This window comes from Canis lupus, chromosome 9 (genome assembly GCF_048164855.1).
Source record: "Canis lupus baileyi chromosome 9, mCanLup2.hap1, whole genome shotgun sequence".
NCBI lineage: Eukaryota > Metazoa > Chordata > Mammalia > Carnivora > Canidae > Canis > Canis lupus.
The window spans coordinates 28,790,428-28,815,851 of NC_132846.1; the positions used below are offsets into that span (position 1 = coordinate 28,790,428).

At 43.2% G+C, this 25,424-nt stretch overlaps 1 protein-coding gene and 1 pseudogene across 1 annotated transcript in view; both read right to left on the bottom strand.

Moving 5' to 3' along the window:
- PYGL (glycogen phosphorylase L) overlaps positions 1-3,994 on the bottom strand; it is a 42,836-nt gene extending 38,842 nt beyond the window's left edge. The window contains exon 1 of the mRNA XM_072838532.1: positions 3,555-3,994. Within this exon, the coding sequence (XP_072694633.1) occupies positions 3,555-3,797 (243 nt within the window). The 5' untranslated portion in view covers positions 3,798-3,994. The remainder of the gene's footprint in view (positions 1-3,554) is intronic.
- Positions 3,995-22,164: 18,170 nt separating this feature from the next.
- Positions 22,165-24,026, bottom strand: LOC140640612 (fibroblast growth factor receptor substrate 2-like; annotated as a pseudogene).
- Positions 24,027-25,424: the final 1,398 nt, after the last annotated feature.

Here is a 25,424-nt window from a genome sequence, read left to right on the forward strand (position 1 = left end):
TTTATTTATTTTAGAGAGGGAAGGAGGGAGAGAGAGAAAGTGGTGGGGTGGGGAGGGAGAGGGATAAGCAGACTCCCTGCTGAGCACAGAGCCTGAGCCAGAGCAGTAGCAAGTTCACAGGGGCTCAACCTCCTGACCCTGAGATCACAACCTGAGCTGAAATCAAGAGTGGGACACTTAACCTACTGAGCTACCCAGGTGCCCCTCTTTACTTCCCTTTTAATTATTCCAAATTAGCATGGACTTTAGACATTTTAAGACACTTCAAGGTCTTCCTAAAAAAATGTTGCTTAAAATAAAATAATTGAAAAAGCACCAGGGCGCCTGGGTGGCTCAGTGTTTGAGCCTCTGCCTTTGGCTCAGGTCTTGGTCCCGGTGTCCTGCAATCGGGTGTCCTGCAATTGAGTCCAGCATCGGGCTCCCCACAGGGAGCCTGTTTCTCCCTCTGCCTATGCCTCTGCCTCTCTGTGTCTCAAATGAATAAATCTTTAAAAAAGAAAAAGCACCTCATTACATGACAGACTACAAGCACATGAATTTAAGGTGCTTTTCTATTTTGGGGAAAACTTCACTTCATATTTGCGGATATACCAGACCTTGAAAAATGGATCTCCCCTGTCCTCTTAGTCAGTGGTCTCTAAACACTTAAAAACATATTCCTAGTTGTAAAGTGTTTGAATATCTCTAGCACACCTTATAAATTACATGCATGCACTACTATTACCGATATTTTATGTATATTTTATACAAAGTGGACATTTTCAAAAGGCTTACAAAGATAAAATAAAGAAGATATAACAATAACCGGTATTATAAAAATAATGTTATTTTTATTCCTAGGATCAATCAGCAGACCTGGGTACTTCTGGGAGGCCCTATGAACAGGCTGCAACACAACTGTGACTTGCGGGACAGGCAAGAGTTGAGAATGGGGACACATGGGGGGAAAGGCATCCCATGTGACAGGTGCATTGTAGGCAGACCCAGAAGCGAGGAGTACTGGACATAAACAGAGATGGAGATGGGTTCAGTGGGAGAGTAAGGTGAGCCCAGGCAGATAGGACAGGAGGGACAGGTTTACCTGGACCGAGAAGGGCCTTAAATGCATGACTGTGACAGGCAGTGGGTGCCAAGATATCTGAGCAGAAGGCCAGATGTGTTGCTTTAGGAAGTTTAACTGGACAACAGTGCACAGAATGAGATGGGACCACACACCCAAATGCCTTCAAGAGCCAGGCAGAGAAAATAAATGTGTAATGGAGGTCACATGAACAATGAGGAGTCGTGGGCCAAGAAGAGGGGGTGTATGTATCCTGCTTGCAGGAACTGAAAATTTAACTGCCTAAAGGTGTCTTGCTGGCCAAATGAAACACAACAGCTAGCCACATTTAGCTGCACACTGCCAGCTTTACCACTTGTGGGAAGCAAGGTAATCAGTTAGAGGTCCATTTCATACACTAGTAGCCTGGGCCTCCAGTGCAGAGAAGTGAGAACGCAGGAGAGTGGGTACTTTAAGAGAACCCACAGGCATCAAAAGAATTTGGCAACCTGTTGAATGGGGGATAAAGGAGGAGATCAAAGGTGAGATTAAAGTTTTGTGTCTAGGGAACTCTCAGGGTGGCAATACTATTAAAATTATAAACAGAAGACAGGCCAGGATTCAGAGGGATGATGATTTGAGTTTGAGGGAATAGAAGAGACCCAGGTATGCACACTAGGTACTCAGAAATGTAGGAATAGAGTTTGAAAAGGAATTGAGGCTAGAGGTCCAGATTTGGGATTCATCTGTACAGTTACCACAGAGCAGGGGAGATGGGAAGAAGGCTTGGACACACTTACTGACTCCACTCTGTGTCCCAGTGAGGGCAGGGACCTTCTGTTAGGGAAACGGTTGTCACAGAGGGAAATACTTTACTGATGTGTGTAGAGTGAATCTTGTTTGCTGTTATATCCCCAGCGGATCACCTAGTTCTCTCTGTACTCAGGTAGGAAAGCACTATCCAATGAAGAAACCCATCAGAGGACAGGAGAACAATAAAGCACCAGATAATCCATCAGAGGAGAAACATACAAGGTGAGCACGTTCTGTGGTGCTAAGGGCTATGAAGGTAGGTGTAGGTGTGTGTGTGTGTGTGTGTGTGTGTGTGTGTTAGGGGGTGGGGTGAGGTTCTAAAACTTCCTCTCATAGTCTCACTCTCCAGTTCAAAAACTTAAATTATTTTTAATGGGAGGTACAGTCCCTTCTATACAAATAAAAAGGATACAGTAAATATAAGTATACACTAAGTGTTTTCTAAGATAATATTTTAGCACTTGCCACTTTTGGGTAGAGGCCTAGGCCTCTGGGGGTGCAGAAGCATTTGGAAGCTTTGTTAGAGCTGCAGTTTCTTACTACAAGAATTTACTTTCCTTTGTTCGTGGGTTCTTTGGACTAGTCTTTTTCCCCCCTGTTTTTACATATTAAAACCATTCCTAAAAAAAAACCAAAAAAAAAAACAACATTCCTAATGGATATTTATATTCATTTCCCACTGCCTCCTGGATATATCTCTTTCACCCTTTCCAATATGCCTCCAGCCAGTTTTTCCAGTTTCCTCTCCCAATACATTCTCACACCCACCTCGCTGTGCACAACACGATACCTCTTCCTGCCAGGTCCTTTCCAACCTTCCCACCCCACCTTCCCACACTGGCCAGGTGTCCCCTCTGTGCGCCCCAAAGCGCCCTGAGGACCCTTGCTTTCTAGCCCCCAGCGCAGTGGGGAGGGGTGGTCGGTGAGCAGCCTGCCCCAGCAGCTCCCGGAGTAGGTCTGAGTCCAGAGCGAGTCCCCGCCCTCCGCCTCCAACCCGCAGGCAACGAGGAGGTGCGGCAGCTCCACTCCCCTCTCGGAGCAACTGGTGGGAGCGACGGGCGCGCTCCGACCGAGGGGCGGGACCTCTGCCCCTCCCTCTTCACCTCACTCAGACCCCAGGGGAGGTCGGGGTCAGCCACGCATCCCCCAGGCCAGCGTCTCCAAAGGCTCTCGGGGCACTGGGGCACCTTCCTTCGACTCTTTTTTTGCCTCCTCTGCACTCCTCCCCCCGCCCCGCTACCCCGCGTCCCCGTCTTATTACCCTCGGACGGTCTCGGTGTTTATCTCCCCTCCCAAAACATCAAACTTAGCCAAAGCGGGGCTTTCTTTTGTGGGTTTTGCTCAGGGCCGCCTGGCCTAGAACGGTGCCCGGCGTACGCACTGGGGGCGCCGAGTGCCTCCCATTAAATGCTGATGTGGATGCTGCAGAGTTTGTGGACTACGCGGGCGGGCGAGGGAGGCCTGGGCGTCGGCCGCGCAGGGGGCCCCGGGGCGCGGGGGGGGGCGCAGGGCGCGGGGGGGCCCCGGGAGCGCGGGGCGCGGGGGGGCGCGGCGGGCGGCGGGGCCTAGACGCGGTGCAGTGCGTGGGCCGCGCAGGGGCCGTGGGGCCCGGGCTGGGGGCGCCTCCCCGCGGGGAGCCGGGGCGGCGGGGAGCCAAGAACGCGGCGGGGAGCCCCCCGGACTCCTCCCGCCCGGCGGCTACCTTGGGGCACTTCTCGTAGTAGTGCTGCTGCGTGCGGATCCAGCGCCCCACCAGGTGGTCGCGCACCGTGTGAGCCAGCGCGAAGAAGTAGTCGCGGGGGGTGGCCACGTTGCGGTCCTTGACCAGCGTGAAGTGCAGGTGCCGGTTGAAGCCCTTCTTCAGCTCGGCCACGTTCTCCACGCCCACGATGCCGCGGATGCTGATCTGCCGCCGCTTCTCCTGGTCGGTCAGGGGCTTGGCCATGGCGGCGGCGGCGGCGGGACCAGCGGCCCAGGCGCCGGGGGCAGGACCGGGGACGAGCGGGCTCCACGCTGCGCGCCGCCGCTTTTGAGTCCGAGGGAAGTTTGGGGTCCGCCCCTGGGCGCGGGCCAGGGGAAGGCGGAGGGATCGCCCGGCCCGCCCCGGGCAGCGCAGCGCAGCGCAGCGGAGAGGAGCGGAGAGGAGCGGAGGAGCGGGGAGGGGAGGGGAGGAGCGGGGAGGGGAGGGGAGGGGAGGAGAGGGGCGGGGCGGCGGCGGGGCGCGCGGGACCCCTGGCGGCCGGAGTCTGCGCGCCCGCGGAGCCCTACGGGGCGGGAGGCTGGGGGCTGGGGGCGGGGCTGCGGGGAGGGCGGGGCTCCGGGAGGGCGGGGCTCCGGGAGGGCGGGGCTCCGGGGAGGGCGCGGCGGGGCTGTGCGCTCCGCACCCTCCAAGGGGGGACCTACAGCCGGTCCCCTCGGCGCTCGGCGGCTGCTCCCGGATCTGGGAGTCCCGGAGAGCGGCACTGGTCCTGTCAACCCTCTCGGGATGCTCCGGTGCCAGGAGGATGTCGGTGTGTGGAAGCACGTGTTGGCAGACTTTTGTGTTACAGCTGTTTACTCGCTATGTCATTGTTATCATTTCTCACCTGGGAGGGGTTCCACCATAAGCGTCTGAAGGCATCAGCGCGCTTTCACTTCAGCTGTCCCGTCGTCCTCCTGCTCCGTCCTTGGCATTGTCCCATCGGGCATCCTAGACCTCAGAAAGAGATCCCGGGGTGCCTCCTTTGCTTCCAGTTATTTTTCCAAGACTCAGGGATTCGGATTTCTTGACTCCTCAGACCCATCCCCAGTTTGCCCTATCAGAAGCTCACCCTACTGCCCATCTGCAGAGACAGGTTAGTAAGAATCAGAAAGAAAGTCCTGAGGTGCATCTTTGGGTTGATTAGGCCCCGGGAGCTTTTATGTCAGGCCTCCTGTTTGAATTACCTTCTAAAGGAAGGTTGGGTGGAGTACAGAGAAAAGAGAAGGGTATGTGTGTGGGAAATGAAGGGATAACTCACCCAGCCAGTTGCCTTGTTTACATAAAACAAAGCAGTCTGTGTTAATGTACAGTACAGGCTGATCTTTGCACTCGGCACCTCCAGCTTTGGTGGTGGTGGTGGTGGTGGTGGTGGGGTGTGTGTGTGTTTAAGCCTTGGCAAAGGCAAACGCATGGTATTTTGGGATGTCGGAGGCTTTTTCTTCTTCAATAAAGGGTAGTGTTAATCTGTTAGACTCTACTAGAAACAGTCCGTTGCCAGAATTGCCAGCCTTGCCAACAATGACTTGTATTATTCCTGGGTCTCAACTATTGCTCCCCCATGGGTGCTGTGATGAAAAGGCGCTTAGGAAGAGCTGAACAAACTGTCCAGACCTCACAGGACAAGTCTAAGTTCCCCGTTGTAGGAAAAGAACCCTGAGAAAGTGTGTTAGTTCGGGAGATTTTGGAGAAGCAGATTCTAAGACATGATTAAACAGGCAAAGATTTTATCAGGGCAAATGCCAGAGGGAGAGAAAACAGAGAAGGAGCCAAGTTAGCTGGAAGAGCATCAGACTATGAGGCAAGTCTGACCCCCCAGGGAAGGAGAGAGGGACCGAAGAGTGGGAGGGGGCATCCCAGGCTGCCCTGCGGTCCTAGGAAGAAGCAGCAAGGCCACCAGGCTGTTCTGGAGCCAAAGTCAACTGTCAGAGGTGTCCCTGTGCTCTCTGAGTCATCTGTGGGAACTTGCCCTGGAGGCGCAGCCTCTGCACAGGCAAAGCAAGACTATTTGCGGCCCTGGGTCAGGTCAGTTATTGCTGCCTGCAATCGGAGATCTCTGAGCCCATTCTGGTGGCCACCACAGAAAGATACTAGATAAACATGGGTTAACAGTTACTGTGTTTCAAGGTGGAGCTTACTGTGTTGGCATACCACTGTCGGATTCCTCCAAACTGCAGCAAGCATTTCCTGAGGGCTCCGGCTAGGCACTTCATGGGCATTCCCTCATTTAATCCTCTCACCAGCTCTGTGGGGCCAGTTGTAGTTTTCTTCCCACTTGGCAGATGAGGAAACTGAGGCTTAGTGAGGGTAAGCAGCTGGCTCAAGTTCACTGAAGGAAGGAGCCGAAGAGGTTTTCAGACCTCTGCACTTTGCTTTTCCTCTTCCAAAACAGGGGGTTGGGAATCTGTTTTGTAAACCCAAATTCTGACAGCACCTCAGCTGACCTATTTACCCTATCCACTTGATTGTTTCGTCCTGTTCCCTGGCCTTTTGACCTACTTCTAATACGTTTTGAAATCCAGGGAAATATCAGAAGTCCAGAGTGGCCCCGCAACAGATCACTCGCACTTTGGAGATGGGCATCATTGAAGGTGAGCTGAGGTTTCTGTTCAGTGAGCATATTTAAGCACGTTCCACTCAGTGTATTTAATGTATGAGTCTGTCAACCAAGGTTATTACCTGGGCTCTGCTGTTTTAAATATTTAGTAAGATGACTGAGAGCCCAGATTTATTACACTATTGAATGCCCTAAGAATCTGCCGACAGCATGGCTGACCGAATTGCCACCTCTGTAATTGGCTGTGACTGTGACCATTCACTTGTTACCTGAATATATTTGGCTTATCTTAAAGCAAGTGAGGGTTTCTGACACTTTCAGGTCCTGTCATATTTGATTTGCTCATTAATACAGTAGTTTGACTTATTAGATGTGGTCCAGTGGGAGTTCTCTAAAAGCCAGAAATATTTAACAACCTGTCTTTTCCCTGTCCATCAAATCACTGACAGTCTTAATGTGCCTACTGTGGAATATGCTGAGACTGGGGAATCACTTAGTGCCTCAATTTCAATTTCTCTGAAATAAGACTAAATCTCTCTGTCTTAATCAGTCCACAACATAGCTAAGCCCTCCAAAAAAGTACACGTGGAGAGATACTAGGATATGTTAAAAGCATTCTTAAGATGTAAACTTTGGGTTTGGGATGATGTTTTGGAATATTTGTCGATGTTTTAATTTTCTCTTGGTAGTTTACTTTTTCCCCATCTCCCTTGAGGAGCCGCTCTAGCATTGGTGCTTACAATCTCTGAGGAAAGACATGAGCCCGCCTGGTTTGGGACAGCTGGCCTAGGTTCCCTACCATTTGGGAGATGCATGAAGAGTGAGGGCCAAGAGGCTGAGGAGACTGGGGCAGGGGTGAGAAGATGACATGACAGGTGTGGGAGGAAAAGTGATGCTGCTGGTCTTGCAGCAAGGATCCTGGAGCCTGCTTTTCTAGGGAGGCAGCAGAAACCCCAGGTAGCCTGAGTATGTAAAAGCAGCCTGGGATGTTGCTCTGCTTCCTTGGAAGATACAGGGAGGTAGCAGGACCCCAGGGAGGATGTGGTTGCTTGGAGACTTTCCACAATCAGGGCTTAGACAAGTTCACAAAGACTCCTCACTCCCAAGAAGCCATCGGCTGAAAGTTGGTGTGAAGCTAACTTGGAGAATCTCCAAGGAGAGAGATGTCAAGGTCTGAGGCTTGCATCCTGCACCCCTTCCACTGGCGCCTTGGTCTCTAAATGAAGGGACCGCTTGACTGAGATCACATTTTTCCCCTTCTTGGAGAAATGGGGGCTCAAATGAGAAATTAAGCTGACATATGATAAAAAGCTGCAGTTTTTGCACAACTGAGTTTATATGCTGCTTGTGCTTGCTTTACTACTAATGCAACAATGCATGTTTCAGAAAAAGCTTTAACTTGTTATGGGAAAGAACGAGAAGGTTAATTCTGAGAAAATTTTGCAAAGACTTATGAACAAATTCTGACAAATGAAGGGAAAAGAGAAATGTGCTAAGCATAGGGTTTCAGCAGAAAATCATGATGCAACATGCCCTAGAGACAGCATCCCAGTAAGCTTGTCTCAGGCTCTTGGTCACACAGACACTTAAGTGACCTTGCATTTTGACTTGCCTTTTGTGCACAATTGATTAATTGTAAGCATTAACCATATAAAACATAAACCATATAAAACGGTGGTTCTGGGGCATCTGGGTGGCTCAGTGGTTGAACTTCTGCCTTTGACTGGGTCATGATCCCGGGATCCTGGGATTGAGTGCTGCATCGGGCTCCCTGCAGGGAGCCTGCTTCTCCCTCTGCCTGTGTCTCTGCCTCTCTTTCAATGTCTCTCATGAATAAATAAATAAAATCTTTAAACACAAAAACAGAAACCATGGTTCCCTGAAAAGCTGTGGTTCTCCTATGCAAATTTTATTTGTTTTTAGAATTTAGTTTCCTTAGGGGGTAAATTTAAAGAATCACCAACACCAGGTTCTCAAATGCAAAATACTTTCACATTTCTGAACTGTTTAATTACTAGCCTTTAAAGCTTTAATCAGTAAGGTGTTTAGATACTGAGTGTTTAAAACATACAACACAAGAGAAAAACAGCTTCCTTTTCACTTAATATTTTCAAGGATGGAGCCTGGGAGTTGGGATGGTATATTGAAAGCTGTCCTCCAACACAAATGCAGTTTTGCATGTTTAGTTTTCATACCATAATCTAGCTGTTTTTCATTTTCAATATTTCTAATTCATTGATTTATTAGAAAAATATTTTTAAGTGCCTACTGTGTATCCAGCATTGCACTGGGCACTTGAGATACATCAATGAACCAAACTGACCATAGAGCAGCCAGATACATTGTTTCCCCAGTATTCTGTTTTCTGGGGACTACCTCTCCCTCTTTACCACCCCCTCACCCTTATACATTTAAAAATAAGTCTATATACTTATTCTGGGAGTGGTCATTTTACAATCTGACCCAGGTTTTACCACCATGACTATAGGACTTCCCTGTGGTCCTGTCACAGATGAAAGAAGGACCTAGAAGTATTGGTGAACTTGGAAAGTCAACAAAGGAATCATTGAATGATCACCGACTATACAAGGTACCATGTTCTCTGCTAATGGTACAAAAGATACAGGCCACGGTCTCAGCCTTACCAAGAACTTTTTATTTTTTATTTTTTTATTTTTTATTTTATTTTATTTTTTTATTGGTGTTCAACCAAGAACTTTTAAACTATGTTAAGGTACCACACTCACATGAAAATACAAGGCAGGGGGTGCCTGGGTACCTCAGGTGGTTAAGCACCTAACCCTTGATTTTGGCTCAGGTCATGATCTCAGGGCGCGGACATTAAGCCCTCGCCGGGCTCCACGCTGGGCTTGGAGGCTCTCCCTCTCCCTCTGCCTCTCTCCCCCACTCTCTCCAAAAAGAAAGAAAGAAAGAAGAATGAATGAAAGAAAGAAAGAAAGAAAGAAAGAAAGAAAGAAAGAAAGAAAGAAAAGAAAAGAAAATACAAAGCAGAATATGCTAAAGGAAAAAAATAATTGGCCCAGAATGTAAGTTCACAGGAAGGAAGGAGGAACAACCTTGTCTTTGTCTTGAAGTCAAATGACAACAGCTGTTTCCCTTTCTTCCTGGAAGTTCCGTGTCCTCCTCTACCCTCTTGAATGATAGCATCTTAGTCATGGAATCATACATAGTACACTTCCAGCTTAAAATGAAAACACCAAGTTTCACTGCATTAATAATTTTCATGACAAATCATCTTTTATGTTTCTGATGAAAAGATTTAGTGTGAGAACTGCTAGAGACAGATTCATACCAGCAGGTGGAGGAATTTGCCATTTGAACTTGATATTTCAGGTTATCCAGTGGTTCGGCAATGTTGTGGTTGCAGTTTTAATCACTGCTTTATTTCCCTTTGTTCCAGGTATTTGTGTGCCAAAACACCCTAAAAGAGATACCCATATTCTGAAGAAGATAAATAAAAATTGATCATTTTCATTACTCTAGCCAGAGCATAAAGTAGATGGCCCTTTCTCCCTTTCAAAATATTGGATGTAAAATATTGAAATCTAAAGAAATAGTTTATTCTGAGACAGAATATTAGAGAAGTCTTAAAATTTAAAAAACAGCATGGGATCTTAACATTCTTACGCTAGGTTTAGAACACACTCAAAGTTGGGTGTGCTAATGGGTTTCCCAGTCAACCGTATGAGTTTGGTTTTCAAGCTCATCTGGGCATGTCTGAACTGATGAAACGGGGCCTGAGTGAAGCCAATGTGCCCAGGGGAGTTTGAGGTCATCTAGAAGGAAGTCAAGTCATGCCTGTTGTGGGGTTTGGGTATGTATGAGCATGTCTAACAAGTTATTGGTGGCTGGTGAGGTCTGAGGAGCTTCCTGGGTGACAAATCACCCTAAGGACAGAAGGAGGGCAGCCCGGGTGGCCCAGCGGTTTAATGCCACCTTCAGCCCAGGGCCTGATCCTGGAGACCAGGGATCGAGTCCTGCGTCGGGCTTCCTGCATGGAGCCTGCTTCTCCCTCTGCCTGCATCTCTCATGAATAGATAGATAGATAGATAGATAGATAGATAGATAGATAGATAAATAAATAAATAAATAAATAAATAAATAAATAAAGGCAGGAGGAATCTGGTGATTAGCTTGAGCCAAGAGGAAGCCTTAGTTGTCAGAGGGGAGCGGTGGGTCTGATTGGGACATTGTAGCTGTTATTTGATTGTGTTCTTTAGCTACTTAGAAGCATGGGCTTCAAGGGAACAAAGAGGGCTGTCCATGAAAACAATGAATTTTCACACTAAGTTTTATAAAAAAAAACAACTCAGATCCCAGGAATACTGTTTTCCCTTTCAACATGAACTAGTGAGTCATTCTCTTGCACTTCACTCTTGCACAGCTTGGAGGAGGGTGGGAAGAGCTGCTCACTCAAGGGGCAGAGGAGTTGCCCACAGAATTGGGAGCACGTGGAGACACCTTCTGGAGACTCCCAGAAATACAGGACTTGTTATGCAGGGGTTGGAGGTTTGGTCGCGGGAACCAGTGACATTGTGCTGGAATTAATGGAATGCCCTCTGAATCAGAGGTTTGTAAGAAGAAGAGAAATAGGCATTATGGGTATACTATTAGCCCGGTTCTTAGAATCATAAAACATTTACTAAAAGAATCTTCAGGGATCCCTGGGTGGCGCAGCGGTTTGGCGCCTGCCTTTGGCCCAGGGCGCGATCCTGGAGACCAGGGATTGAATCCCACATCGGGCTCCCGGTGCATGGAGCCTGCTTCTCCCTCTGCCTGTGTCTCTGCCTCTCTCTCTCTCTCTGTGTGACTATCATAAATAAATAAAAATTAAAAAAAAAAAAAGAATCTTCATAACTATGTCTTTCTTGATGTGTAAGCTCTTTGGCAAAACTGCTTTTCTTGGGTAGTATTTTTAAAGCACTAAAACACATGCTGGTGAATAAATCTTAAGTTTGTATCACAATGAATTTTATAATTGAATAACTCATGCAAACTCACATATATTGATCTACAGAACATTATGAGCAGCCTAGAAGCTTCTCTTGGTTGTACTTCCACTCTCTTTCCCTCAGGATAATCACCACCCTGGTTTCCAACATCACAAATTACTCTTGCTTCTTTTAAACTTTGCATAAGTTGAATTATACAGAACATCTATATTGTCTGATTTGTCTTACTCAATATTATACCTGCGAGTTTCATTTCTGTTCTTGCCAAATCTCTAGTTTTCTTTTTTTAAGATTTTATTTATTTATTCATGAGAGACACAGAGAGAGAGGTGGAGAAACAGGCAGAGGGAGAAGCAGGCTCCCTGAAGGGAGCTCGACGTGGGACTCGATCCTGGGACTCCAGGATTATGCCCTGGGCTGAAGGCGGTGCTAAACCGCTGAGCCACCGGGTTGCCCAAATCTCTTGTTTTCATTCCTGTATAGTATTCCATTATAGGAATGTAGCACAATTGCATTTATCTCTCCTACTGTTGGTGGACATTTGAGTGGTGTCCAGTTTTTGATTATCACAAACAATGCTGCCATAAGGATATCGGTACATGTTTTTCCTGAACACATTTCTGTTGGGAATGTAATGGCTAGATCAGGTATATACGTTTTAACGTCACTTTTATTTCTTCCTGATATAGAAAATGTAGTTTGATTATAGATTTACAGTCCTCTTGAAGTAAAGATATTGAAGTAGTGATGAAAGTAATTTGAGGCTAGGAAGAAAGCATTGGCATTAGACTAGCTGGGTATGGATACTTTTGAATCATTGTTATCATAAGCTATAATGAATGGTAACAATGTAAACTATGCCCTTGTTCATGACACCTTAAGAAACAATTAGGATAGTTTTCCACTGCTACCTAGAATATTCTAGGATATCTCCTCCCTCTCGGAAGCTAATTTTTATTATGAACCTTAGGAAAATTAGCTTAGGAAAATAATTAAAATTTAAAACAATTCTTTAAAAATTTTTTTCAATTCTTTTTTTTTTTTAAAGATTTTATTTATTTATTCATAAGAGACACAGAGAGAGGCAGAGATACAGGCAGAGGGAGAAGCAGGCTCCATGTGGGGGACCCAATGTGGGACTCAATCCCAGAACCCTGGGATCATGACTTGAGCTGATAGCAGATGCTCAACCACTGAGCCACCCAGGAATCCCTAAAACAATTATTTCTGTCCATCAGTGGAGATGGCTGAAAGTTGGTTGTAACACTCTCAGTGTGTGGTGTTTACCACTGAAGGTAACTGATGAGAAATATCGGTGGGTCCTAATTTTTCTATTTTTAGTTAATCTGTTTTACTTGTCGACCATTGTGTTTCATGAATTAAAGCTATAAAGACCAAATGGAAGGGAACAGTGCTGAGTTTGGGTCCCCAGAAACAAATGTTTTATGCTGTAGGCCTCACCCAGAATCTGTGGCCAAAAATATCCCTGGGGTTAAAGTTCTCTAGTAGCTCTTGTCCCAACACTGCAAATTCTGAATCTAACCTACTAGACTGTCACTTGGATTTGTTTAAAAACTAACATTATTTATACTTGTCTTCTAATTAGGAAACTACCATGCATTTATACTAGGAAATAAGAAATGACTTGTGAAAATATAACAAACAAAAATTGCATGTAATAGCATCATTCTTTGTTAGTATTTTGGATTATTTTTTTTCAGTTTTTAAATTGCCCAATTTTTTTTTTTTTTTTTTTTACATAGCTCTTTTCTTCATTACATGTTTTTGAGAACTTCCTATGTATTGATGGCACAAATAAATAGAATCAGAGATCCTGAAATCTGTTACAGGGCCTCCAAGACTTGAGCTTACCCCACAGAATCCAGGACAACTCTAAGATTAGAGATGGTAGGGTAGGGGGCTGGCCAGAGTGACCTCCAGGAGACGGTGCAGGAAAGATAACATAGCAGCCCTGAGACAGCTGTCCTTAGAAAGGCTTGCTTTCAAGTTGGGCCCTTGTCCGGCATCTGGAAACTTAGAATTCAGGAGTTTTCTGACCATTCCCTAACTGATAAGGAAGGTTTGCTGTACCCAGCCTAGACTGTTTGGGCAAATGATACGTTTATGCTGAACACTTACTCTTCTCCTAGGAGTCTGGAATTTTGACACATGGTAGGTCCCTATGTGAGGGACCTCCAGTAAAAACCTTGTATACTAAGTCTAATGAGCTTCCCTGGTAGACAACAGTTGGCATGTGTCACCATATATGTTGTTGGAAGAATTAAGTACTTCTTGTGACTCCACTCGGACAGGTTTCTAGAAGCTGGTTCTAGGTTCCTGAGGACTTTGCCCCTGCATCTTTTTCTTTTGCTGATTTTGCTTTGTATCCTTTTGTTGTAATAACCTGTGCCAGTGAGTATAACTGTATCTTATGAGTTCTTCTAGTAAATTACTGAACATAAACTTGGTCTTGGGGACCCCTGACATGGTGGCCCACTAGGAAATAAAGTTACCCAGATGAGTCATTGCCTCTACTTTCATGGTGACCCTTAGGATAAAGCTGAGAATACTCCTTGAGTGGGTGTCCTCCAATGTGATGCTCCAAAAGTAGAAAATTAGGCAAGATAAATGGTTTAATTTCCCAGGTAACTTATAGCCACAGGAGAGTTGGGGAAGACTGAAACCGAGGAATATCTATATATTCAATTCATATCCTCCTCTGCCCTGATCAGTCCTATTGCTGGAGAACAGTCTCACTGGTTTGAAAAAAAAAATTACAACTACCACTATAGTTCAATATACCTCAACACAAATATAACTAAAACAAGGCAGACCAAAAGCATGATAGGCATGGATTCAATAGGCAGAACTGACCCACAAAAAGAGAGAGAGTTAATACAGGAAACAGAGGAAATCTTAAAAATATGTACAAATATATAATAAAATGGAGATATTTTTATTTATAGAGCTCTTCTTATTGAAAGCACCGTATGTGTTAGAAGAAATGTGTTGCTTGGGTCCTGGCTTATTCTCAATCAATCCTGGGCATTTTGGTTTGCTCTCTAATCCCAAATCACTAGGTCTCAAACACTGAGACACTTCTCACTTAAAACTGGCACTAGTTTATAGGAGTTAAGCATCTGAAAAAAAAAAGTCTTTAAAGACTTGGCAAGGAGGGTGGTAATAGAGAATCCTGTCACAACACAGGAAATATCTTTTTTATTATTTATTTATTAATTTATTCATGAGACACACACACACACACAAAGAGAAAGAGACACAGGCAGAGGGAGAAGCAGGCTCCCTACAGGGAGCCTGGTGCAGAGCTCAATCTCAGGATCCCAGGATCACGACCTGAGCCGAAGGCAGACGCTCAACCACTAGGCCACGCAAGCACCTGAAATATCTTGAAATTGGTGATCAGATATCATTGTGCACAAAGACCATCAGCCACACTGTCAGAAGGAGTTCCTTTCTGGCTGGTTCTTTCCTTGAATCCTGTTCTGCTTCCATGTTCTTAGAGACCACCCTTTTAGATCAGAGTGGCTTTTTCCATCTCCTCTTTCTCTTGAGATCCCCAACTGCAATCTCTGGGCTTCCAGGAGGAAAAAGAAGTCTCTTAAAATAAAATGAACAAGCAAACCCAAACCTATCTGCCCAAACATGAAACACTCATGTTACAGCACAGAACAATTTAGCTCCACGTTCTCTCAGTCATCTATCCTTGTTGTGAGTTTCCCTTAAAGCATTTTAACAAAACAACAACAACAAAACAAAAAACAAACAAAAAAACAAAAAAAAAAAAAAAAGGAAAAAGAAAGCAGTTTTCCCTCAGAGCAGTTGTCCACAGTGTCCTCAATGCAGCAATAGTGATAGCTTAAAATTTTTTAAGCTTCCCTTCCTTTTGTTCTGTTTCAGTAAGAAAGGTAATTTTCCTCAACAAGAATATTAGCAAAACACCCTTAGCATAGCTGACCTCTGGAGATCTTCCTGCCTCAAGCCTTCTTGTGCCAGCATCACCTCCATGGCAGGGTACACCCCCTCTGCCTCCAACTATGGGTGTTCTGAGAGGTATAGTGCTGAGTGGAAACAAAAAGAAGAGGTGGTGCCCTGTTAGGAGCACCCGGACATAGCTCTCTGGGTATTATTTTGTGTACTCAGGCCCTGGATTTCTGAGCTGGGTACTGATAACAGGGTAACACACACACTTTCTCTGTCCATCCCAGGCACCCAGTGGCTCTGTCCCAGAGGGTGGAGTCCCTTTATTTCAATCAGTTCTCTTTGCATCTGATGTTCCACAGTCCAGCCCCCTTTGTGCTGACATGGGGCTAGATGGTTTTTAGGTCCTGCCAAATGGTGGACAGGATTTCTTTTGTTGAAATTTTATATTTCAAGAAGTTTATATGAATATCTACGTGGGAATTTGCAAGAAGTTGTATTGGAGATTATTACCCTGATACGGCAATAACCTCGAAATTGAAGGCTGGGAGATTTGATTAGTGAGGGAAGTAGAAGAAAGATTGAGCTAAGTATGGTTCCTGATGTAGGGATGGGGTTAAGTTGCAGCTGTTGGAAGCTTTCCATACTTGGGATACTGTATTTCTGGTGAGGAGGGATGAATGGAAAGGACAGTGACAGGTTACCAAAGAGATATCTTGTTTACTTTGAAAATTTTCCTGGAGTTGGCTTTGGTCTTAATCCTCCCAGACACTGGATGGGAGTGAGCCTAAACAAGAAATCCTTTTTACACTACGTTGGTGATCCTCTGAGAGGGCCAAAGCCAAAGGCCAGTGTGCAGGGAGACCAGGTCTCTATCCGAATTTCTCCAAGACCTTTAAAAGAATTAAATTTTATTGTAGTGAGAACATTTAACATGAGAACTATTCTCTTGACAAATTTTTAAGTGTACAACACAATATTGTGAACTATAAGTACAATGTTGTATAGCAGGACTCTAAAACTCATTCATATTATTTAACTGAAACTTTATGCCCAATGATTAGCACTTCCCCCTCCCTACTTCCCCCAGCCTATAGCAACCACCATTCTACTCCTTGACTGTATATATATTAGCACTTCCATGTTCAATGCAGCATTATTCATAATAGCCAAGATATGGAAACAACCTAAATGTCTGTCTACAGATGAATGGATAAAAAAATATGGTATATGTGTACATTGGAATATTATTCAGCCTTAAAAAGAACTGAATTCTGTTGAACAGAATGGATGAATCTTGGTGACATGATGCTGAGTGAAATAAGCCAGTTTCAGAAGAGAGAACACTACATGATTCCACTTAAAAGAGGTATCTAAAATAGTCAAATACTTGGAGATAAACCATCTTAATCCATTCCAGGAAAAGAAGACTTATGTCCCTCTAATCCCATATCACTATCTGATTCCAGTTGATAACATCTTCATGCCATGTGTGCCACTCGCATGAACAGATGGAGCTGAGAAACTTGGCCAATATCAAGTGTTAAAGGAGTGTACATAGGTAGTGGTGGCTCATTTGTTCATGTGTCTAAGGAAGCATATAGGAAATGGTTGTTTCCTATTGGAATAATGCTAAAAAAGACAGGTCCCTGTCCTCCAAGAATTAATTCACATAAAGTATTTTTCTAACAAGACTTAAAACTTGAAAACTCTTTAAATCTATTTTTGAGGATCCACAAAACACATGTAATTTTAAAATTGGAGTTGTAATTTGTTATTCCATACCCCAAGTGAAACAACTTTGCATGTAAGGGAGGAAGCTGGGCATCCCACTGAGGGTATATGTGGATTAGTGCTTCTTTCCTATTTGGAAAGTAGAGCAGAATGGTTAGGAGTGAAAGCCCCAGAACCGACATGTGGGATTTCCAATCACACAGCTCTATCACGTACCAGCTGTGTGACTTTGGGTAACTTACACAAACTTTATTTGCTTTAATTTCCTCATCTTTAAAATGGAGGACAACAGTAATGCCAACCTCATAGGGCTGTTATATAGGTTGAGTTAATAAATGGGAAGTGTTTAGAATAGTGCTTGGTACATTGTGAGCACAGTAACAATTGCTATTAACAATTACTTACCCTAAGAAACATCAGTGTGAACAATACTAAAGGAATGAAAATCTCGTAAAGTTATTCAAGGCTAAAATACTTTGCAAACCTTTTCCCCTTCCTCATCCACATTGTAAGTATAATAGCCAGGTGTATTTAATTACATACTGACCATTCTGCATTGCCGGGATCTGCAAGAGCTTAACCAAGAGGAATCCCGATGAGATACTATATTAGGCATGTCACTTAGTTTTTCACTTAATCCTTATAACTATTATATCATGTAGGTACTATTATCTCCAGTTTATAACAAATTAAGGTTTATTGAGGTTAATTACCTTGTTTAAGGTTATATCTAATGAAGTGGTTGATGTGGGTGGGAAACCTGGTTTTTATGACTCACTCAAGAATCCATGTTGAGACAGATTTTCAGACCAGCAAGATCCAAAGAATGATTTAAAATGTTTTTTTTTTTTCAAATTAAGTGACTGTTTTTATCAACTTAAAAAGTAAACAGCATATAAATAAATATGGGACGAGGACAACCATGTTATAGAATAACAGTGGGTTCCAAATGAGCCTTCAAAACCACAATTTGACAAAAATGCAAAGTAAACAACAATGATTACATAATCCAATCTCAAAAGTATATACAAACTCAAACATTGTATTTTTATTTATTTATTTATTTATTTATTTATTTATTTATTTTTAAAATTTTATTTGTTTATTCATGAGAGAACACAGAGAGAGGCAGAGACACAGGCAGAGGGAGAAGCAGGCTCCATGCAGGAAGCCCGATGTGGGACTCGATCCCAGACTCCAGGATCATGCCCTGAGCCAAAGGCAGACTCTCAACCACTGAGCCACCCAGGCATCACTTATTTTTATTTTTAAATAATTTTATTTAAATTCTAGTTCCTTAACATACAGTGTAATACTGGTTTCCAAAGTGGAAGTTAGTGATTCGTCACTTACATACAACACCTAGTGCTCATGACAACAAGTGCCTTCCCTATCCAGCACCCATTTAGTCCATCCCTCACCAACCTCCCCTCCAGGATGCCTCAGTTTGTTCTCTACAACTAAGTCTTGGGGCAGGTGGGTGGCTCAGTTGCTTAAGCATCCAACTTTTGATTTTGGCCCAGCTCATGTTCTTGAGGTTGTGAGAATGAGCCCATTGTTGGGCTCCGTGCCCAGCAGGGAGTCTGCTTGAGATTCTCTCCCTCCCTCTTCCTCTGCCTCTTGCCCCCTGTGCATGCGCTCTCTCTCTCAAATAATAAATTAATTAATCTTTGAAAAAGAAGCTCTCATGGTTTGCTTCCTTCTCTTTTTTCCCCTTCCCATATGTTCATCTGTTTTGTTTCTTAAATTCCACACATGAATGAAATCATATAGAATTAGTCTTTCTCTGACTTATTTTGCTTAGCATAATGTACTATAGCTGCATTCATGTCATTGTGAATGGCAAGATTTCATTCTTTTTTGATGACTAATATTTTATCGTTTGTACATGCCACATCTTAATCCATTCATCAGTCGATAGAAATTTGGGCTCTTTCCATAGTTTGGTTATTGTTGATAATGTTGCTATAAATATCGTGGTGTATGTACCCCTTGGAATCTGTATTTTTGTTTTTTTTTTTTTTTTTTTAAAGATTTTATTTATTTATTCATGAGAGAGAGAGAGAGAGAGAGAGAGAGGCAGAGACACAGGCAGAGGGAGAAGCAGGCTCCATGCAGGGAGCCCGACATGGGACTCGATCCCGGGACTCCAGGATCAGACCCTGGGCCGAAGGCGGCGCTAAACCGCTGAGCCACCAGGGTTGCCCGGAATCTGTATTTTTGTATCCTTTCGGTAAATACCCAGTACTACCATTGCAGAATATTAAGGTAGTTCCATTTTTAACTTTCTGAGGAACCTCCATACTATTTTTCAGAGTGGCTGCACCACTTTGCATTCTCACCAACATGTAAGAGTGTTCCCTTTCTCTGCATCCTCACCAACATCTGTTGTTTCCTGTGTTAATTTTAGCCATTCTGAGAGTCATGAGGTGGTATCTCATCATGGTTTTGACTTGTATTTCCCTGATGATGAATGATGTTGAGTATCTTTTCATGTTTTGATAGCCATCTGGACGTCTTCTTTGGAAAAATGTTTATTCATGTCTTCTGCCCATTTCTTTGTTGGATTTTTGGATACAATCTTTTTGGATTATGTTTTTTGGGTGTTGAGTTTGATAAGTTCTTTATAGATTGTGGATACTAAAGCTTTATCAGATATGTCTTTTACTAATATCTTCTCCCATTCTGTACCCTGCCTTTTATTTTTGTTGACTGTTTCCTTTGCTGTGCAGGAACTTTTTATCTTGATGAAGTCCCAATACACCTTTGCCTTGTTTCCTTTGCCTCCTGTGACGTGTCTAGCATGAAGTTGCTCCAGCCAAGGTCAAAGAGTTAGTGCCTGTGTTCTCCTCTAGGATTTTGATGGACTCCTGTCTCACATTTAGGTCTTTCATCCATTTTGAATTTATTTTTTTTGTATGGTGTAAGAAAATGGTCCAGTTTCATTCTTCGGCATCGGGCTGTCCAGTTTTCCCAATACCATTTTTTGAAGAGACTTTTTTCCATTGGATAGTCTTTCTTGCTTTGTTGAAGATTAGTTGACCATATAGTTGTAGTCATTTCTGGGTTTTCTGTTCTGTTCCATTGATCTATATGTCTGTTTTTGTGCCAGTACCATACTGTCTTGATGACCACAGTTTATAAAAAAATATTTTATTTATTTATTCATGAGAGACACAGAGAGGCAGAGACATAGACAAAGGAGAAGCAGACTCCTCACAGGGAGCCCCATGTGGGACTCGATCCCCGGACCCTGGGATCAGGGCCTGAGCCAAAGGCAGATGCTCAACTGCTAAGCCACCCAGGCGTCCCGACCACAGTTTTGTAATACAGCTTGAAGTCCAGAATTGCAATGCCTTCAGCTTTGCTTTTTCAGGATTGCTTTGGTTATTCAGAGTCTTCTGTGGTTCTCTACAAATTTTAGGATTGTTGGGACACCTGGGTGACTCAGCGGTTGAGCATCTGCCTTCAGCTCAGGGTTTGATGCTGGAATCCCAAGATCAAGTCCCATATTGGGTTCCCTGAATGGAACCTGCTTCTCTTTCCTCTGCCTATGTCTCTGCCTCTCTCTGTGTGTATGTCTCTTGTGAATAAATAAATAAAATCTTAAAAAAAACACAAATTTTAGAATTGTTTGTTCTAGCTTTGTGAAAAAAGCTAGTGGTGCTTTGATAGGGATTCCATTAAATGTGTAGATTGCTTTGGGTACTATAGACATTTTCATAATGTTTGTTCTTCCAACCCATGAGCATAGAATGATTTTCCATTTTGGGGGGTCCTCTTCAATTTCTTTCATAAGTGTTCTATAGTTTTCAGAGTACAGATCTTTTATCTCTTTGGTTAGGTTTATTCCCAGGTATCTTATGGGTTTTGGTGCAATTGTAAATGGAATAGATTCCTTTTTCTGTTCTTTCATTATTGGTGCATGGAAATACAACAGATTTCTGTACATTATTTCTTATTACTTTGTTGAATTCATGTATTAGTTCCAGCAATTTTTTTTGTGGAATCTTTTGGGTTTTCTAAATAGAGTATCATGTTATCTGCAAATAGTGAAAGTTTGACTTTTTCCTTGCTGAATTGGATGCCTTTTATTTTGTTGTTGTTGTTGTCTGATTGCTGAGGCTAAGACTTCCAGTACCATGTTAAAGAGTAATGGTGAGAGTTGACATCACTAACTTGTTCCTGACCATAGAGGAAAAGCCCTCAGTTTTTCCCTATTGAAGATATTATCTGTGGGTCTTTTGTATATGGCTTTTATGATGTTACAAACTCAAACATTTTAAGACGTTAAGCAGCAAAATGAGACATCCCAACACCAAAGGAGAAAACTGAAGGCAAATGGTTACCTGATGGCACAAATGCCTCCAGAAAATATTATTGTTAATAATCTACAGGAGAGGAACTTTCAAGAGTTTATGGTTCAGTTTCCAAATGTTTTTGGGTAAAGTGATCTGAGACTGATTCTTGAGTGTGATGTAATTCTGAGTAAGATATCTGAGCATGTCCTTCAAAAGGTATCATGAAATGAGTAAACAGGAAATCTTGTCCCTTCATGCCTTTCAACACACAAAGACCAAACCATATTCATATCGGACTCTTTCTAGTAATGCAGAAGGTAAAGGAGCTGACTGGTATATAAGGAGGTGTGGTACTTCTATTTCCTTTACATATGTTTTGGCTCAAGTCAAAAGGCCTACAATTAATGAAATAAAGGAATGCTCATGTTACATGCTGAAGGCCACTTACCATGAATAGTGAATCTACAAATATTACTTTCAAAGCCTAGAGTTATGTTAGCAATGCACATTATCAAGAGGTTTTATAAAATGTCTAACCATGACTTAGATATGAATGCTATGTGCTAAGTCCAGAATATTGATAAAAATCAACCAGCATGTCACTGACTTCATTTTATTTTAATTTTTGAAAGAGAGAGAGAGAGAGAGAGCGCGTGCGCAGGGGGAGGGGCAGAGAGAAAGAGAGGGAGAGAATCCTGGGCAGGCTCCATCCTTAGCGCAGAGCCTAACACAGAGCTTGATTTCACGACCCTGAGATCATGATTTGAGCCAATATCAAGAGTAAGACGCTTAACTGACTGAGCCACTTAGGTGCCCTCAACTCTCATTTTAAATAGGCATGTGAAAATGAGAATGCTGCTGTATGGTACTGAGTAGTATATACTGAAGTTAGTGTGCTTTAATGAGTATCTGCTCTACATTAATTCCCTTCAATTAAAGAAGCACACAAAATAGAAAAAAAATCTTATCAGTCAATAAAAGGAGTTAGTGTTTAAAAATGACAATGGAGCACTTGCAGCTTCATTTTTCAAAACTTCACAAAGGTGCAAACAATGTACTGCTTTCCAGGCTCACATGGACAGATCAGTACTGTTATGTCTGGTCTTCCTAGATGCACCGGCATCTCGTGGCAGTACTTTCTGCAAATCTGATAGAGCAGCAGCTCTCTCCTCTTGATGTCTATCACAGCATGCAACTGTGTGTGCCTGGTAGGGGTCTGTGGAAGGGCAACGGTAGGCGTTTTTGGAGTCTGACAGTTGTCAGAGTCACTGCCACCTTCCAAGTCAACCTGTATGTAATTGGGCTGCCTGTGTTCTAAACTTGGGCATCTGATATCAAAGTTAAAGACTGTCAGCATACAGTCCCGATGTCTTGAATATTCTATTTTGTAAGCACTTGCTGGCACTCTTACATTCTCTGTATTTGCAGTTATGAGCTGGATCTAGATTAGTATGGTGGCCCTTTAGAGATGGGATCTATGGTCCAAAGTTGTCATCTTCATCCCTACTTAGCTTGGGGGCTTCCTAGATAGGAGGCAAAGATGGTAAATTTTCATAGTTTAATAACACAGTTCTTCTCTGAGCTGAGGTATTGATATTCTGGGTAACTGAGGTAATGCCAGATGTTAAATGACCTCTCCTGACCCCCGAGGCACTAGGGATAGATAGCCCATTGATATTTTCATACACCAGTTTGTTAATAGAGGGTGCAATTCTTCACTCATCATTATCATATTCAGTGTCCCATTCTGTGCTATTGGCACCACTTCCGCTGACTTGGTCTCTTTCAAGTTGTTCTAGTTTCCCGTTTTACATTAACTACGTTTGAACAGGGGTTGGTCCTAAGACAAATTTGACTCCTTTGGATCCAAGAAGAATCTGAGGGTCTCTGTCCTCAGTACTACTTGGTTGTGCTTCTTTCAGCATTAGAAATCCTCACCTCCAATGGGACATGCACATTTGTATGGTTTTTCTGCTCTTCTTGAAACTCCTGTAGTGTTGATATAGGTATGTACTTGCTCCCCAAATTTCAAAAAAGTTTTTTTTTTTTTTATCAGCTATGTGGATTTTTATGCTATGAGAAAAAAAAATTCCCAGTTCAGTTCTGAGTAACTTAGAGGCAGTGATATCTTGTGTTCATTTCTTGGAAAAGATGTATTAGGTAAAATCGGCTCTGGCCTCAGTTTCAACTGAGCTGTGGAAGTTCTGTTGTTTTTTGAGCTAAATCAGTTGGCTTCCTGCTATTTCTAAAATATTTGCTTTTGTAAAAAAAGAACATATCCCAGTAATTAAAGGCACAGATTTAAACAGCATTCATTCACTCAAATCACTGCATAGATATAACTGTCACTTTCCTTTGCTCATTTTGCTGCCAGCACCCACCCCCACTTTTCTGGAAACGGCGCTCAGATCGAACGTGGTGGCTTGGATTCTGAGTCATGGTGTTCTGCTGTCCTTCAGCCAAGAGTGAGACACAGGACCCAAGCAAAATCATACTCTTTTTGGAAATCAAATCCTGAGCAGAGAGAACAAGATGGGAAAGAGCAGGAGCACTTGAGCAGCCTCTATGGGGCCCAGAGAAGGCCAACTGCTCATCACTTTCTGCTCTGGTTCCCATCTTTCTGAGCTACCATTCTAGTACCTTCTATCTGTGCCTTGAGGTCAGCCAGAGTCAAGTTCCATTTTTTTGTAACCAGACTCCTCTCTGGTGTACGTGGCCTGCGAGAGCCTCGGTGATCTAGCCCTGCTCACCTCCCGAGCTCACCTGGTGCTGCGCCCCCTCTCACCACAGGCCAGCTGCACTGCATTGCTCTCTAGCTCCTTGGACACACGGAACTCGTTCCCACCTTGAGCCCTCTGCCATTGCCCATGGCTCTGTTGCTCAAATGCCACCTGCTCGGAGAGGCAAATGCCGACACTCCAAAGCTTTCCATCTCATTAGCCTGTTCAATTTCTGATACTAGTATTTAAAATTATCTCTTGTTTTATTTACTTACTTATTATTTGCATTTCCTGGTTAGAATATCATGTCTAAGAAGCTAGAGACCTTGTCTACTTTGTTTACTGGTATCGCTAGCATTTCATAGCATGTGGCACTTAATAGGTGCTCATTAAAAATGTATTGAATGAGTGAGTGTGTTGTATGTAGTACACCCTGGGTAGAGCAATCTTGTGTCCTATGACTAAGTGGTTAATGAAGAGCATACATAGGCGTTGGAATTAGGCTGTCTGGATTTCAATCTTGGCTCTAACGCTTGCTGTGTGACCTTAGGTAAGTTACTTAAGCTCTTTGTGTATCAATTTTCCCATTCCTAAAATGCTAATAACAAAAATGTGTAAGTAGGATGAAGATTAAGCAAGTCTTTGGTACACTGTATGGAAAACAATGAGGTTAAATAGACGGCTACCAATATTATTAGAGTATTTCTCAATTGTAAGAAGCTTTTGTCAGAGATTGTAAAATGTGCCACTGGCTTCATATTAGCGCTTCTGGAGAAAACCAAAATCAAATACAACATTAAATGAAAACAAATCGGGCAACCCCAGTGGCTCAGTGGTTTAGCGCTGCTCTCAGCCTGGGGCGTGATCCTGGGGACCTGGGATCAAGTCCCATGTCGGGCTCCCTACATGGAGCCCGACTCTCCCTCTGCCTGTGTCTCTGCCCCTCTCTCTGTGTCTCTCGTGAATAAATAAATAGAATCTTTAAAAAATTAAAATAAATGAAAACAAATCTACAAAAACTATTTGCAACATCATTCTTTATCTCTACAAATACATGCTGTTTCCTTTTTCAGAATGCAATCAAACCTGGCATCAAAAATGCCTATCAAGTGTGGCCATGGGCTATTCCATGTAATATAATGGTAACCTCTGCTGATGATCTGGACCTTGTTAGCATCTTTGTGATGCAGCAGAATAATTTAAACGCGTCAAAGAATTTTGTGGGTTATGTGGTAGTTTGTTAGTTTGTTTGCATTTCCCTTTTGGCTACATTGTATTGTTGCTGCAAATTGAATTATAAGTAACTCTAAGTAAAGAGCTTTTCTGGGAAATAGCTGGACGCTTTTGACAGATTTGGACATGATAGTTTTTGATACATCAATTGGTCCCAACAATTGAAAATCTTGTAATCTTTTCTCAGAATTTTGGCAATTTTTACTGCTTTCAATCACAGAATCCAGTGTATGGTTATTAATTTTGTGCATACACTAAATTTTTTTCTATGTTTTCTATTTTTTTCTATATTTTGCATTATAGTAGAATCTTTTAAAAGACCTCTTTTTTAAAAAATGTTATTTATTTATTCATGAGAGAGAGAGAGAGGCAGAGAC